The sequence below is a fragment of the Scatophagus argus genome, chromosome 3 (assembly GCF_020382885.2).
Source record: "Scatophagus argus isolate fScaArg1 chromosome 3, fScaArg1.pri, whole genome shotgun sequence".
Taxonomy (NCBI): Eukaryota; Metazoa; Chordata; class Actinopteri; family Scatophagidae; genus Scatophagus; species Scatophagus argus.
The window spans coordinates 10,251,761-10,269,900 of NC_058495.1; the positions used below are offsets into that span (position 1 = coordinate 10,251,761).

General features: G+C 41.2%; 1 protein-coding gene across 4 annotated transcripts in view; it reads right to left on the reverse strand.

Annotated features, from left to right (window-relative positions):
• kcnab2a (potassium voltage-gated channel subfamily A regulatory beta subunit 2a) overlaps positions 1-18,140 on the reverse strand; it is a 77,526-nt gene that overhangs the window by 2,991 nt on the left and 56,395 nt on the right. For all 4 annotated transcript variants that reach the window (XM_046383335.1, XM_046383333.1, XM_046383334.1 and 1 more), the window contains 12 exons: positions 11,460-11,503; positions 11,122-11,159; positions 10,752-10,831; positions 7,912-7,956; positions 7,314-7,358; positions 6,993-7,036; positions 6,607-6,693; positions 4,889-4,974; positions 4,589-4,709; positions 4,130-4,224; positions 2,758-2,878; positions 519-607 (listed from right to left, as the gene is read on the reverse strand). In XM_046383335.1, coding sequence (XP_046239291.1) covers positions 519-607; positions 2,758-2,878; positions 4,130-4,224; positions 4,589-4,709; positions 4,889-4,974; positions 6,607-6,693; positions 6,993-7,036; positions 7,314-7,358; positions 7,912-7,956; positions 10,752-10,831; positions 11,122-11,159; positions 11,460-11,503 — 895 coding nt within the window. The remainder of the gene's footprint in view (positions 1-518; positions 608-2,757; positions 2,879-4,129; positions 4,225-4,588; positions 4,710-4,888; positions 4,975-6,606; positions 6,694-6,992; positions 7,037-7,313; positions 7,359-7,911; positions 7,957-10,751; positions 10,832-11,121; positions 11,160-11,459; positions 11,504-18,140) is intronic.

Consider the following 18,140-nt stretch of genomic DNA (forward strand, 5'->3'; position numbering starts at 1 on the left):
GGGAGCCCTGGGGAAATGTGAGCATAACATTTCAAAATCCAAATATCAAATGTACTGAGGGAGCGGAGACACATAGTGTGCACACATCTAGTGTACTAATGTGTGTACTCAGACACACACAGGAAGATACACAAAGCATCAGGACAGAGAAGAGCAGGAATGCTCTTTCCTGCAGGCAAGACATAATGTGAGGAGAGGATGTAAACCCCCACCGGACTGAAAACCCCATTAAAAGAGTGCATCTTATCAGGAGAGGAAGAAGTGGCCGTAAGCCTGTCTCCAGTCCCCCTGGCAAATGATACTCTGTTGACCTTATTAACTCGGTACAGTAAAGCACCCAACCGTGCAGCAGCAAACTGCCCAAGAGGCCGAGCTGTACCCAGGAGAGGAGGCTGCTATGGCAGACGGTAAGGCACGAATACGGGGCCTGACGAAACAGGTCAGGTCACATTTTTCACAAATGAAACCACTGGTTTACTCTGCAGAACGACACACACACACACTCTCTGTGGCCTCACCTGTATTGCTCCTATGTTCTCCATCAGCTGGTCGGTGTTGGACGCTCCTAAAAGGACAGAGCTCACCCCCTCGTTCCTTAGGCACCACGCTGCAGGAGACCAGTAAACACCAATGACACCCACCATCACCATCACCACTATGGACATACACACACTCTCACACACCATCATCCTGATCTACTGCACAACATTTCCACAACAACACTTCACAAACAAACAGCAGATTGATTGATTTTATGGTACAGGACAAATGAGATCGCTTTACTACTAAAACATCCTGCTAAAACATGGAAGTCTTGATTCTATTCTATCTGACCACGGACTCACATCACACCACCACTCTACCACATCCTTTACATTGCTTCACAGATATACTCCACTACAAGCTCCTACTGTTAAGTGAGATTCTGAATGCAAAGGTATTATCAGCAAGAAGTACTTGATGTATCAAATATAAAAGTACTCAGTACTCCAGTGTGCAGCAGAATGTCTACTTACAGCATATTATTTTATTATTATTATTATTATAACATGTAAGCGGCAGTATCTTAATGTTATAGATGGTAGAGAGGAAGCTCATTAAATATTTCTACATGCAACTTTAATGTAAAGCTTTGAATAGTTTAATTTGTAACCATGTATTTTATATTAGAATTTTAAAAGCTATGCAGCACCCAAGCAGCTTTTTGTTTCTGCCAAAACTGATTGCAGTACCTCAGCACAGGGTGTGCCGCTGATCCTGAGTACTGATCTGATACTAGTCCTGCCTGTTTCCTAAATGTAAAAGTCCTGCCTGTTTCCTAAATGTAAAATATATATATACATCATGGGAATCATTTCTAAGCAGCAGACAGGACGGAATAAAATTTAAAACGACAACAAGATCAGTTTCTGCGACACTACCAATCTGGGTCAGGTTCATCTTTTTGTGAAATAAATGTAGAGCAGCAAAAATGTAGTGGATCAGAAGTATAAAATAGAATATTAGTAGAAGAGCCCAGTATTTGGATAAATTTATTTCTTATTTATTTTTGTGATCTCTGAGCAAACTGAAACAAAAACTCATCTGGTACTTATAATGATGGGCTGAAGTACACAGTACAACTGCGTGCTTTCGCAAATACGAAAAACACTCTTGTAAGAAGATTACAGCATAAAGGGGTGGAGAATTATTTTGTAAAAACAGAGGAATTATATTTCTACACCAATCTTCCACCAACATGGGAATATGGCCAAAAATGACAGCAGCTGGAAGACCTCCACTGGACTGAAACTAATGTAGACCACAACATTTATTAACACTATTCCTCCTCTCACAAGCAGCATTGGATTGCTGAATTTACTGCCTGCTCCACGAGCACCAGGCTTCAGTATCAACCCAAAGGCAGGAAGGAGTCTGTCATCATTTTATAGTTTTTAGTCAATAGCTGAGTTTCGCAGTGATGGAGAGGACTACATAGTGGACATTAATCTCCTGTGCTGCCTTCAGGAACGTTGGAAGGATTTATGGTAATTGGGAGAGATGAGAGTTCCCACTAATGGGCCGTGAAAACTAATCTATGACACTGCATTACTGTGAGGATGAAAAATCTGCTGCGATCTGTGCCGAGATAGGAGAGGGAGTCCCAGATTTACTCGCTGCATGCCTAATGTCCGACGCTTTGACAGCCCTCGCAGGACTGTACGTCTTTGGGGTTTACACATTCCCACTTTCCAGCCTGGCAGTGAATCGATATCGTCCACTCGCTGGATTTATATCTGGGATGCTATTTTAATGCTGACACTGGAAACTGTCAAATACATGTGAAGACCAGAGAAAACCACAGAAGTGCATATACAAAGATACACCATAAACATGTTTGCATTCTTTGTGTTCATATTTACATCACTGTCTTAATGTGTTCAGATACTGCATAGGCTATTTAAGCGATTCTTACTGGTCCCTGAAACACAATGTTACAGGTTTTAGATGAGTTTATGTCCCTTTAATACACACTATCTACCTTTCTTATTCTCAATTTCCTTCCTGTTTACTCATTTTCCTTCTACTCTTCACATTATTGCCCCCCCCGTTTTCCAACAGACTACAGTCGTTAAAGCACAGACATGTACGTGACAACACAACACACCAACAGTCAGACCATACAGCTGCGAGAGCATCGCTGACCCCGGCCCGTCCGAGGCAGAGGGACGGACAGACAGACAGAAAGAGAGAGAGCGGCAGAGTGTATCTGCGTACCGATGGCGAGTTGGGGCAGAGTGCAGCCCAGCCGCTCCGCGATTGCCTGCAGCTCTTTCAACTTCGCCTGCTGACGCCGGCCCTCCTCGCTCAAGATCTTGTCCTTCAACCACTGGTACCCCTGTCGAAAACACAGCACACCTGCTCAAAAACACAGCCCTGCTCACACAGCTCCTGTGTCACCAGGGCCTGCTTTTAAACAAGTGACTCTGTCTCCTGCTGTCAACACCTCAGCCAGGGAAACACAGCTACAGCAACGCTTACTGAAAATAGTTATTATTGCAAAGTTACAAACATTGGAGGAAGAAGAGCAACGACTATGACTGCACCTGTTGAAAGGATATCTGTTTGTGCTCAGCTGAGTCAAAACAGTAATCTTTGAATAGTGCCAAGGATCAGGACTTACACCGTTATGCCATTAGTAACAAGTTAGAAACCAGTAAGAGCCAAAACACCACAAACACCCACAGGCAACACTGAACCAAACAGGAAGCAGCACATTCCACACACTTCGTTTAAAGTACTGCACAACACCAACATGGAGCTAGTTTCATGAACCAGGAGAGGGCTAATCGACGGTCACTGACACACAATCCACAGAAACACAACATGCCACTCCACTGCACAGACACATCACTGCATCAAGTCAGGTGTGAGCTTCAAGTGGTCTTTTGTTTAAAATCTGGATATCAAAATCTTGTTTTAATAACATCACTTGACATAATGTGGAAACTGGGGTTGCTCAAAATTAAATATTGCTTGTATTGCTATTGGGTTTCTGAGTGCTCACTGAATCGAATCATTAAAACTGCATCTCCTCATTAATGTTCAGTTATTATGGCTGTGTAGTTCCCTTATACTTGCAGGGAGAGAAAAGTCTTTCAAAAACAATTCTAGGTAACATACGAGTTGCTTGGAATAACACTGAATTGCTTTATGATTCATCTACCGTCTGATATTCTCGGGGATAAATAAAGGAATTCTGACTCTGATTCATGATTTCAAAATAAAAAATGTCAATGAAAATGTAAACATGCAGCGCTGCTATTGTTCCATGTGTATGCATTTTTGTGCTTATATACTTTGTGAGCTCATATTAGTGCGGTCAATTTTTGCTAAAGCAGACACCAGCTGGCAAACAGAGGCAAACACTGCTGCTTGGGAAGAGGTACACAGTGCATGGCATCAACATGGCACTGAAAACACACAGATATATGAGGTGTGCACCGAGATACAGAACCTGAAAGACACAAACACACGATAAGCAAACAAACAAACAAACAACTGGTAGGAAATCATGGAACACTGACACTGGAACCGATGATCAGAGTGGGATAAAGACAGGAAACAGAAGCAAGCAAGGTTTGTCTACCTTCAGAGAGGCCCGAGAGTAGGGAGGCACCCTGCCGTCATATTTCCCTGAGATGATCCCACAGGCCAGTGGCGACCACGTCATGGCCCCCACCCCTGACAACAAAAACATGTGATCAATGTTAAAGTCCTTATTTTGTCTTTGAAAGAAAAAAATGACTGTGACAACAACACACTCGTTCACACTCGTTAGATGCCAAATCAGGTCAGACTGCTGATTGTGTAATTAAAAGAGTGACAACCAACCTAAGACTTGGCTGGATGAGCTCATGTAGTTGTACATCAATTTTAAGCCATTCATTTTGCTTAAATCACATGCTTTCACAAGAAGAGATTTTAGTAATATAATGTTCTGTTGAAAAAAGTCTGCTGCAGTCACCTAAATTCTGCAGCCCTACTGTACTGTAAAGAAGACCACAACCAATTCTCCATGCGAAGCAGCAAATCAATCCCTGCTGACCTATCTTATGGAAGAGCTCAGGCAGCTGCACCTCCACCTTCTCCCTCTGGAACATGTGGTACTCAGCCTGCTCACAGATGGGAGGTATCTGGTTGAACTGTCGCGCCACAGAGTATGCTTCCTGAAGGAAAACACGGGAACAAACAAGAGGCTGTTAGGCTCATATACAGTACAATGTTGCATATATTGTATAAAGATCACAAGGAAGAGAAGGCAGAAACGTGAGAAATAAATCCACATCTTTGAGCTGAAAAAAGCTCCTTTGGCTACATTGTAAATAAATATTTTGGAGAGTCTCACCATGATCTCCATTGGGCTCCAGCGGGATGTTCCCCAGTACATGGCCATGCCCTGATTTATCACATGGGTCATTGCTCGGACCGTTTCTGCATAAAAATGTAAAACAAACAAACAAACAAAAAAAACCATCATAAATGCTGAAGTCACCCCGTTGAGTTTGCAGAACGGTATTTTCTCTGCTGTTTTGCATTGAACACAAGAAAACACAAGATCCAAAAAGTCTACTGTACTGTATGTGTATCTGAGCTGCTTGTTCTTTATTATTATAAAATATGGATCTGTTACCATTTGCAATCCAAATGGAACGGGCCATTCAGGAGAGAAGTGGAAAAGCTGATTATGTTAATCAGAATGGTGAGTGATTCATACTGATGAGGGTGACATGTATTCATAACAAGGCACACTTGAATGACATTCATGCAAAAATCCACAAGAATCTCCCCTTTTTGATGTGCAACACGCGACAGGGAACATAACAAAGAGCCCAGTGAAGTAAATAAGAGATGACAGGCATATTTGCACCAGCTCAATTCTTAAATCAAAGACAAAGCATCATCGCGAGGTTAACAAACTAGACTACAGTCTTTTAAGCACAGAGGGTTAAAAAAATATATGTTCTATATATATATGCTTCTATAACATGAAAAGTACATCAGGGATTAGGTATTTTTTCCATTAATGTGCTGACCAGGCTTGGCTGAATGTTACACAGATTAATCTCATGTTATTCTGTCAAAAAAAAAAATCACTGTATTTTATTCAAAGCCATCAGATAAGGAATTTCATTTTACAGCCATATATGAACCTGTGTGACGGCAGACATAATCTCACATTACCCGACTTTAATTTCCGTCTTTAGTGACGATGAGTTTCATTCGACCTCCGACCGAAATATCACGCATGCTAGAGAATGATAGGGTGGCCCCGGATGAAATCAGGAGCCCCAGAGCAAAAGAAAACAGCAGTGTGTCGACCCTTAATAATTCTCCATCCATCCACTCATGTTGCTGATGTGCCGTTTCTGAAATATCTCTTGGAGAACCAAACTGGTCTTCCTATCATCTAGTGGATGCTTGGTTCTGTAAACTGACAGAACAGCGGCTCGGCTCTTCTTTGCCCTGTGTTACTGCCCTTCAGCTACTGCCAGAATAAAACATACCAGATGGTCCAACTACTGTAGGTTTAAAGACTCTAGACTCAAAGCTGTCCATGTGCAATCTCTAAAGGGCAGATGGGCACATGAGTTGCCTCGTCTTCCACATCAGATCACACCAGATACTTCTGACTAAAAAGACACTAAATTAGAAGGAGCTGCAGCCAGTGAAGCATCAAACTTAAGGCATAAAGGTGACCTCTGGCCGAACTCTAACCCAAAAGTGAACTCTGACACAGGAGCAGATGCATACTGAAACCAACTGAGCCCACACACAGTTCACACTCTGCCATTTAAAGGTCTCCAGCATCAGTATCTATCCTCATTCTGACTGTGGAGGTGGGAGCACCAGGACAACATGCAGCATTTTAAAAATAGATATTTCAGTTACAAGAGGATTGTCTTCACACTGCAGTAGTCATAGAGACAGAAGAGATGTGCGTTTTTTTTATGTGCAATATGGCAAAACATAAGGAAAACATGGTTAAGAGTGCGAGAGGGTTAAGAAACGAAACAAGTGATAATTCAAATGACAACAGAAGAATGAAGACAACAGAAGAATTACCTTCCATTGGTGTATTAGGGTCCGGTCTGTTTGCAAAAACCACATCCACATAGTCTAACTGCAGTCTTTCTAGAGAAGCCTTTAAACCTATAAACAAACATCACAGTTACTAGGTAACATATGTTATATTATTATTTTTTTTTATTAAAACCCAATCCATACATACTGCTAAATAATTACTGCAGAGGATTCTCATGCTGCTTATACTGCTTATTTTAATTGGGTTTTTGTGTCTATAAATTTTCTTGGCAACTCCAAAAACCCCAAGAGTGTGTCAATTATTAAAAATGCAGCTTTGATTCCCTTAAGCCAAAGCAACTAATTAGGAAGTATCTGTTGTTGCAGTTTCAACATTTAATCCAATAATCTGCAGTGCTGCTACTTACCTTCTATAATGTGTTTTCGGGATAAACCTCTTTCAGTCTCCGCTCTACGAAAAAACAAAAACAAAATATAAAACTCTATCAAAAGTAATTTGAAATTTGATGGGACCTGCCCCTGCACAGTAATACAATATCATATATCCTTTGTGAAATATGAGCTAATAAATGTTTCCGCTTTATTGAAAGTACCTGACAACAGATCAGCCCGGGTGACATATGATCCCATTACCGGGAGCATCACACAAGTCGAGAGAAATTATATTGGAGGATCGTTTCTCATGTGAGAAACGCAAGATTAGTTAAAAGATGCAACCAGAAACTTACTTTCCACCCCAGAAGATCTTTGTTGTTATCACCAGACTTGAGCGCCTGAAAAATGAAAAATGAAAAGCACATCTGTTACTACACCTGCCAAAAACCAAAAATAATAGCAAAAAGATCTGTCGGAGTTGGTTAAATCTAATGGACTACACGCCTTATATGTATTGTAAACCTTATGTATTGAGAGCCTGGACAAAAAGCTTCTGCACATTATTTGGGTAATCTTGCATTTCTACATCATTCTTTCAATGTCACACACGCCCACATTCCACAATAGGTGTGACTGTGCCAGGACTCAGCCAGCACCAGTGAATGAGTGTTGTAGGCGTATGACCTGACAAAGCTATACAAATGCCAATCCAGGGCCAACAAAGTAGAAGACAAGGCACTAAAGGTTCATCCTTTATTCAGTATCTTTGTGTAGGGACACAAGAGTAGGGGTGTGTTTGACTGCATGAATCATTCATCTCCCCACCTTACTGTTCCGGTTCGCAACACACAGCCTTCCAATATGTGCAAGGAAGGAGATGACACAATGTTATTGAGGTCGCCTGGGACGGAAATTAAAACACACTGAACTCAATATGAATGTGTCTCATACCTCCATCCTTTCTTCTTTATGATGTTTCCAAGCACCACCTCTGCCCTGCGAAGCAAAAAAGGCACTATGAAATAAAGAGATGTCTAATAAATGATAAGAGCGCTTCCATCCGACTGTCTGAGGAATGATTCTGAGCTCTAAATTAAAGAAAGCAGTCTAACTTTACTCACATACTGTATAATGCATAAGAGAGCTTTCATTGGAAAGAGAGCGTCTGTTAAGGACTGGTGAGTGTGAATTAGCTGCCAGGTCAGAGTCAGCGGGACTCGGGCCCAGCTGTGCTGTGGAGACGCCACTGTGTCACTCATTAGCAGCCACAGGGGTGCTAATGAGTGACATTACAACAACATGGGGCTCATTAGGGCTGGGCAGAAACCTGTCAGTAAGATATCTCTCTAGTCCTATCTCTGTCTCTCTTTGATAAATAATGAGACACGTCCCTGTAACAGTTTCACACCAAATGTATTTGGGTGCTCCTTAATGTTAAAGAAAAAATCATTATGTTTTGGATTCATTTGGGTGAGTTCTTACTAGTTTCTGACATTTTCAAAGACTACATAGTTTATTGAGAATATTATCTGCAGATCAATAACAAAATTAATAATTAGTTGCAGTCTTAGTCTGGTTAGTGGTCACTGATAAAATTGACCTTATTAACTCATTCTATTAAATTTACATTACTTTTTAAGTAAAAATATTACTAACCCCCACTCCACATATTTCCCCTCTTTCTCATGTGTATGCAGGTGCTGCACTACTGCTGGCAGTCTCAGACCCTGCCAGCTGGACCCATACCTTCTTCAACAATGAGCACTCAAGCGCCTCCCCTGAGAGCAATAATGTGTGTCTTTGTGTACATAACAGTAAGTGCGTGTGGCTGGAAAACACCCACACAACACTCTATGTGTTGCCCTTTTGAAATGTGAGTAATATGAGAGCCCAAACATAAGACACAGCGTGCCGTGAGCAGGTTAACTTTGTTCATCCATCCATTAATTAGGTATGTATTCCAGTTCAGAGTATATTGCTATGACATAAAGCTGATTATTCATGGATTTATAATATTTTATTACTTTCAGATTTCTCTGTAATTATGCGTCCAATTTGTTACTGGTTTCACACAATATCGTGCATCAAAAGCAAAATGCGTAGGCCTGTAAGAAAATGAAGAGGGAAATTCTTTTCTGCCAGTTATCTGCATACTTTTAAATGCTTTGATGCCATATGTGTTTGTTGATAACAGTGGCTACATGGGATGAGCAGAGCATGTTTATTTTGTGCAATTACACACATTTATATATATACATTTCTGAAAACCAGAAACCTGCAGATTGGTATGGATACACTAGTTAAGAATTACTGTCAGTATCTACAGATCTGCATGTGTTGACTGTTTGTTTTGTGATTGTTTCTCTGTTCTGTAGGGCTAAGCCAGGACAAACATGCCACACAAACAGCCAACAACTGCCAAGTGCTACGCGTGAAAGAAGCGACGAGCGTGAGCAGAGCTTACAAACTGTGTTTATCTGTCCACGCTCGTAAAACAGCAATCAACGTTACAGCAGCAGGACTGCACAACCAGCTCCACAACTTCACATTCTCTGACTCTGACTGATGATGGAATTGCAGTAAGCCAGAACCAAGGATTTCACATGAAAGACTTTTTTTTTTCTTTTTTCTGATGTGCAAAGTTTGTGATTTGTTCCACTCCTGTGTATGTCTGTAATATAAGCTCCTCTAAGCTGTCAGGATTAACACCTGTGCGACACGGACTGAGCTGTGTGACATGCTGTCACAAACATTTGCACGTGCCTCACAGATTTGTCCTTTCTGTCAGACTGTGCTTACTTTCACTGTAACACGATGATCGAAGTCAGAGGTTGTACAGTTGGTCAAAGATCAAGTTTTTTCTGGCCACATCCTAAAACAACAAGGCTAAAACAGCAGATTGTTGAAAGCTTCCCTGAAGAATGAAGCGTGCGGTGATGGCGTTTAGCAGACCACAGCTGCTGAGGCATTAGATCACTGAGACCAACTGCATGTTTCTTGTCTTTTTGGTTTTTCTTTCATGTTCTTCTGTGACACATCTCCCCAAACACAATGGCAACACTAGAATATTCTTGGGAGGATTTAAAAAAGGAGCGGTTAATCAGAGATACTGTTTGCAAAGGATAATCCCTTAGATTATTTCAAAGCACCCAAGTTACTACAAAGTCAGATTAATCCATGATAGAAGTTAAACCGTCACTACATAAAGCACATAAGGCAATACAAGGCTGCTTTCTGAGGTTAAAAATATCACAGTTGGCTGTCCTGTAAATTTAGACTCAAGACTATGAATATCCCTCATGAACCCTCGCTGCAATAATGACAAGGTATTGATCAAAGTACAACCATGATGTCAGGTCTTAAATCAGGGACATTAATGTGTTACGTCCTCTAATATGTTACTGGAACTACTTTCTGTCAACAAAATAGTCTCAATGCACACAGCTGACAGTGATATTTGTGGATGTTTGTAGGACCTTATTTCTGGGAAGACACAACAACAGCCAAGTTGCTGAAACTCTTTACATGGCTACACAACCACAGTGGTTTAAAATGTGATATGTGAAATTTGTGATTTGGGTAAAATGACCATTTAAGTGTCAGGGACTGTCATTGCCATGAGTCTATATGTGGCAGTGTGGCATTTACACTCTCTTTAACCCTGAACATTTGGTTGTAAGACAACTGTAACTCTCTCTACCTGGTCCTTTCATAATCAATCACATGTGAACTTGGTAATATTTGGTGTGATTGCTCGCTGCTAAGTGACCTGTGGCACATAATATACTCACTTTCCAGCAGCATAGACCTCCGCTGTGTCAAAGAGATTGATGCCGTTTTCATAGGCCAGAGTCATCAGCTGCTCTGCCATCTGTTGAGAGAACAGGGGGGCAAGGAACAGAGGGTGATTGGATGGGGTGAGAGACCACTGATGTGAGGTCTTAGCACTTTTCAGTTATTAAACTTTCTTCACAATACTAAAGAAGGCTTTGTCATCCTTCAACGTGTTTATTCTGTGGCTGCTTGACTCGTTCTGGCAGTTTGTTTTCACCATAAATAAAAATAGGCTTCTTGAGCAACCCAGGATATGCCAGATCATATGGAGGGGTTCCATTCCCCAGCTTTGACTGATGGAAGATGACAGAATCCATCTGCTCTCACCTCATCCGTTATCTGTCCGCCGAACGTCACCCATGTTCCTACAGAGGCAGGGTAGATGGGGTCAGGGTATGAGTACATAAACACACATGTGCACACAAATGAGCAAGTGATACTACATGTTCAGCAGGGACACTGCATATAGTGCACAAGAAAGATCTAGCCAAGAAAAGGCACTGAGCTTGGATAATATATGTGAGTCATGTTATAACCTCTGTGCTGGAACTTGTATTTTCATACTTTAAAACACTCAAGGTAAAGCACCATGGGGTTATAAGTTCCCCTAACAAATCTGTTTATAAATGCTCTGGATGCAGAAAGCTTCTCTGTGTGACTCTCACCTAATCCAAGGCAGGACACCCGCAGGCCTGACTTCCCAAGGTTTCTGTCAAAACAGAGAGAATCACATTAACATTAATGCAGCACTGAGGTGGCAGTGATTTGTGACATTTTGCACTCTGGAGGTGGCTATGACCATTAGGGGAGGACTTTTTTTTTTTTACTTAGTAAACAACCCTATCATTAGCCTGCAATGTGAGAAAAGTCTTTCCTGAAGGTTCCTACTGCAGTGGAAGCTTAGAGTCATGGAAGCTGAGAAGAACATGGCTTTGTATGGATTTGATGCCAGGCTGCATCTATTGCAGCACTGACTCATGTAGATAGGATGTGTAAGGAACGACAGTAACACGTGAGCTGACAATGAAAGAGAGAGAGAGTGTGTGTGTGCGTGCCGTGAAATATCAGAGGAAAGTCAAAGAGAGGAAATGGTTCTTAAGCTGGCCCACCATGACATCCACTGAAATTTTCTGCAGCACACCAGGATCCCTCAGCCGCCATCTGACTACAATCCCCCACAGCAACGCGGAAGCTCGACTACTCACAACAACTGCTCCTAAAGCTGGCGTCTCTGAGCCTATCGCAGCCCAGACAGCCCCCTCTGCTGACAATCACAGCTTTGGTTGAGTCTTTGGTTGTTTTGTGCAAGCTTTTAAACATTTCTAAGACATCTGTGATTCCTGATTTATAGGCAACATTATAACTGCTTTGTTATGAGCACTGAAATAACTGATCTGGTCACAATAAAGTTCTGTTTCTTCAGTTATCACTGATCACAGAAATGATTAAACATAAAAAAGAGGTGCGCTACTTCTGGTCAAGCTCCTTCAAGAGATATGCTGGCAGTGTGAAGAGATAAAAGAAATGTGGCATGAGAGATGATGTAATGTGTGCAGGAGTCAAAGTGAGCACGTGGGAGGATATCTAATTTATTTTTATAAGCCTGCCTGTATAGAAATACAGTGAAAAGGAGTAGAGAGAGACAGAGGATAGGTGTGCAGTGAGTGTGAGTGTGTGTGTGCAGATGTGCGTGTTATATGACTGTGCCTGTGACTGCATGTGTGTGTGGGACTGTGTGTGTGTGTGTGTGTGTGTGGGTGGGTGTTTTGTGAAGCCATGATAAGATTGCTGAATTGCTGCAGTGACTAACAAAACACTCCTTTCAATGTGGTCTGAACACCAAGTCCAAAAACACTGACTAAACCGTTTAAAATAAATATGGAAATCTCAAGAGTTTCACATTCCCTCTAAGTAGGCTAAGTGGGCTACATTTGTGTTGCAGTGACATAAAAACAGCTTTTAAAATGCTTTAATTTAAATTTTTTTTTATACGTGTCTCCATGTACAGTCCTTTCTATTTTGAAAGAGTTAATCCTGTTCCAGCATCATTAGTTCCACTCTTTTACTTCATTGAGCCACCATGGATGCTCGCAGAGTCTCTCCATTCATTTCCATTCTTTGTTTTCTAACTTTACATATTTCATAGTTGAAAATTGACTACTTTGTGAGCCAACAGAGGTTTCAGTGCCATCAAGCAATATTGAAGAATAACTAAATCATATCCAGTTTGTGTATTTTGCAAGTAAAGCATTTTTAACAAACAGAGAGCCTCATTAAAAAGATCTTATTTGGTCAGTGAGGTTTATAATCGTGTTACAGTTTGAATCCCAGAGCCTGATGACATCATGTATACGAGACCAGTGACTTATAAGCAAACACAGTCAGTCAGGAAGGAGAAGAGAGAGTGATAAGAGAATCTAGTGGGACCACGTGCCCTCACGGTGCACTGTGGTGACAAGGTTAACGCAAGTCCCCTCTGGCAAGCTGCTGGAGCTGATCTACAATTAACTGCTTCTTAATTGCATGAGTAAAACACCCCCTCGGGGGGCTGCTGCTGCTGCTCTGTGTCATGAGCAGAGATAACCGAAACAAAACAAAAGCAGCTTACTGACCAAAACTGTTGGTGGAGTATGTTTTTAATGATGGAGACAGACATTTGTTTATTGTAGTGCAAACCATATTTTTCATGCTTCTTTGCAAGAGTTTGTCTCTAAACGCAGACTACAGTGCTACTGAAATCTGTTTGCATTATTCCAGATTTAAACACCTAATGTGATTAAATGGTTCTGTGTTGCTTAATATGTTAATACACGGTGCACAAGCATGTTCACTGAATGAGATGCATAGTAAACCCGTCTTAATTAGATAAACTGGGACCAACTGTATATACAGGCTTCTGGAGTTGCACCATTTTCATCGGCATATGTAAGGATAATCACAAAGGGAAGCTTACTGTGTAAGTGTTGCATAAGCATGCTTTAACCATGAATACTGCACACACAGTACCAGTGCATTTAAGCACTTCCCTAAACCTAAAAATAAGTAACAAGGGTATCAGAATACACAGCTCTGTCCTTGCCATTGTTCTCGTTGTAAGGATGTCCCTTTGTCAGCACATTGTTATGTTCAATATTTTACTAGACCGGCCTTGAATACTGCATTGTGTGTTGCTACAGTGACCCTCTGCCACGGTCAGTAAGCAGGCAGGGGTCAGGTTCCCGCTGAGCCTCAGCAGACATGAACCACAACACAAAAGTCATCTTTCTCACTACCTCCTCAATAATGAAGGAGACAAGTACAGTACAGGACAGCAACACCAAAGCCAGATGAGATTCAGTGGACAGGACACGTTACAGGAAGAGGAAAATACTAGGTAACTGTTCTCTGAGGTTTCTCAGACAAGACAAGGTTGACATTTTGGCATGCTGGTGTATTCTATCTATTTGGGGTTTGTTTACACACAGGTTGCATTACACTTTGGCATAATGAATCCAACAGTCTGAGTTTTGACCTTGGCAGCCATTGATGGAAGGTGACCTGTAGAAAACAGTGGAGTTGCCCCCACTACTGAAAATTCGATTGTTGTTTAATGGATTGTTGGTAGCTGGATTGTTGATTACTGGAGGATCGTTCGCTCTAGAAGAAAAATATGGCATAGAAAGGGGAAAGAAGTGTAACAGTAACATAAAGTGTGCAAGGATAGAAATGAGTGAATGAATACAGCCATCGTCATTACTAGGGGACACTGTTGAGTGAATGCCAAGCCTAATGGTTGCTGAAACATTCGACCTCTGTGTTCTTGTCTACTGCTAACACTGTGATTCATCTTGTCAAAACACTATTGTCTACAAATTCTATTCGATGCAGACATTTACTATCTATTAAGGTCTTAAATGTAATATTTCCTTAACACAGTCCCTCATTGAGCCAGTCAATAACCTTTAAACAACCACTGTAGTAACTCCTTCAGATCAGTCAATACAATTTTAAAAGTACCTCAAAACAACACAATAACTTTAAAATGTGTGACATTACATCCAAGGTTGTCTTGTGATGTTGAGCAGGATATACACTCAATGAGAATAAAAACGCAGAGCAAAAACACTCACATATTCCAATTGTGGTCTTGTAGTAGAAGACTATAAAACAATGTGATGAAAACAAATCTGTAAGACCGTGTGAGTTAGTATACTCCATAATGGAAATTTGTTCATATCATCCAACACTGTGGACAGACAAGTGTTGGACACACGTGGAGCAACTATACATCCAAAGAGTAGAACAACAAGTCAAACTATCAAAACGAAGCCACCTGAAAGGCCAGAAACACAATACAAACCGGTGGTGAATTATGCTGCCTTGTGTCAAACCAGCCAGTTTAATTCAGCAAAACAGAAAACCATAAGGTGCCAAAGTGTTGGGACCTGCTGTCACATCAAAAACAACAACTCTCAACAAATTCTCTGGATGTGAGTAACATAATTTCTACAGGGCAACAACTGAAATCTGTGTGTTTTCAAATGTTAAGAGGGATTTTATAACACGGGAGCTAATCTACATTATTTTTTCCAACTAAAAGCTCTATACCCATACTAGTTTAGCTTTGCTGAGGTGTGAGGGCAGAGCATCGAGAAAGACTTGAGGCATTAAGTCTTCAGCTGAGTGGGAGACAGGGCCTAAAGTCAGTCTAAAGTCACCGGGCAGAACATGACATTACAGGACAGGACAGGACAGTGTGATGAATGAGGAAACAAGGTCACAGAGCTGTAAAGAGGAACCTGTTGAGAGATATGTTCACTGAGCAGAACTATTAATACTACCACACCCGTGGCTTAGACTTCAGAATAACACACGCCAAATGCCTCCGTCGTGTTGTTGGCTGCAGGTAGCTCACTCCTCCATTCAGGTTTATATAACATCCATTCCACACGATGCAGGGGAGAAATGGAGGGAGTGACAATGGAGAACGTAGACAGTGGATTTAAAATGTCCTCACTAAGTAATAAGAAAAGAGGAGGAGTGGGGTGAGCCACCTTGTAAAGATGCCTACACACATCAACAGTGATTAAAGGAAGAATTACAATGTCTCCGCCATCTCTTTCTGTATCAGCTAAACTCTAAAAAGCTTACAGTATATTTGTCCAATTATCCTCACCTCATTAGTATGAAACACGTACATTCATGCACTTCATTGTGCTTATCTTACAGCGTTCTATCATGAGACTGTGTTCACTTGCTGCCAGCTGGATGACCTTTTTTGTAACTCCAAACAAAAAGACTAGACTCTTGTTTCAGATAAACCGCAAGATGAATTTGCGGGGGAGAGTTGTGACTAAAGGTGAATGGATACCTTTGTTGTTTCAGAAGAATAGTTGGACATTTTAGGAAACACACTAATCCATTTTCTTGCCAAGAGTTAAATGAGAAAATCGATAGAGGTAGAATGCTAGAGCCAGGAAAAAATTAGCTTAGCTCAGCATAAAGACTGGAAGCAGGATGACAAGCTAGTCTCTAAAGCTACCTAATTAATATGATATATTCACTTTCTTTAATCAATACACAAACAAAAATGTGAAAATGCCAAGCTTTTTATGAAGTTATGTACTTTAAGTATGTCTTGGTTGGTGCAGTGAGTTCCTGGGGTCTCTGCTGGTTTCCTTTTAGAGGTGCTAGCAGGTAGATTTTTGTAAATTTTGAGAAGGCCTGGAAGGTGGTAACTTCCAGGCTACACAAAGTTACAAAGGGTAGCTTAGAAAGGTTTCAATGTTTAACAGCTATACTGGTTTTATTTCTTGTTTTGATGTTGTTGACTTCTTATTGTGAAGGACCATCCTCTCATTTCTACTCACAAGATGTGTTCAACATCAAATAAACACATGCTTACTCATACACTGTATACTGGTAAATTCGCTTGCAGAGCCATATGTGACAACAGCCTGAGAACACAACATATACCAACTTTTAATATATACCCTAGAACCCTGGAAATGACACAATTAAAGACAGCTGTCAATAGCAGTTTTGTATTTTTCATTCATTTATTTATTTTACTTGAGCATAAACATAAACAGATTGTCGGCTCTGAGTGTTTTCCTAAGGCTGAATTTGTTTTCCTCCCAACCCAGACGTTTTCAGAGGCCCTTGTCTGTGGATAAATCTGCCAGTGCCCACAGACATGCTGGAGAGGAACGAGGGAGAAACTTATTAAAACCTGTGGGGTATTCCAAGTCTTATACTATAATGTCACACTCAGCTGTGCAGCTGACATGCTTTTGAAGCGAAAATTGCAGCCAAAGGCCACCAATAGAGTATATTCACTGACAATGTCAACAGATTAAATGCATTTAAAAATCCTAAGTTTGATGGAAAAAAAAGTAACTGTCTGATTAAATGTAATGTAATGTAATGAATATTTTGTTTTATCTGGTTTTGTTAGTCTTCTGCGATTCTTTTGGTTTTGAATAAGGCATTTGATGATCAGAGGTGGGCTTAGGGGAAATGTGATGGACTTCGAACAATTAAATTAGGAAACAATCAAAAGACGCATTGTTGATGAAAATAATTATTTACTGCAGCTCAAATCACAAATAAGCTAATTAGAGTTATTTTTGTAAAAGGCTTAAACTGTACTAACTACCTTATAAAGTCAGAGAACATTGTGCTAATAGAAAGGAAATCGGGGGAACTGTATGAATTTAGAGCAAACCGGTGCCATCCATCCATTTTCTATACCGCTTATCCGTCAGGGTCGCGGGGGAGCTGGAGCCTATCCCAGCTGACTACGGGCGAGAGGCAGGGTTCACCCTGGACTGGTCACCAGTCAATCACAGGGCCAACACACAAAGACAAACAACCACACACTCTCACACTCACACCTAGGGGCAATGTAGAGTAGCCAATTAACCTAATGTGCATGTTTTTGGTATTGTGGGAGGAAGCCGGAGTACCCGGAGAAAACCCACGCAGACACAGGGAGAACATGCAAACTCCACATAGAAGGGCCCAGACTGGGATTCGAACCTGGAACCCTCTTGCTATGAGGCGACAGTGCTAACCACTGCACCACTGTGCCGCCCCCAAACCGGTGCCATCTGTCTAATTAAAAAAATGTTGAGGTTAAATATTCATAATACACATGACTAAGCACGGTGCTGTGGGGAAGATGGGATTTTTCCCCGCTGGCCTGTGCTTTAGTGCTTATTAAGGAAGCCAAAGCTCTGGCCTCCTGCGACAGCACAGCCTCACTTGTATTCGTGCTACAATTTGTCATCAGTCACTGCCTTACACATTACATAACATACAGTTCAAATGCTTGTCATGCAGAAAGAAAAGCCAAACGCAACTTT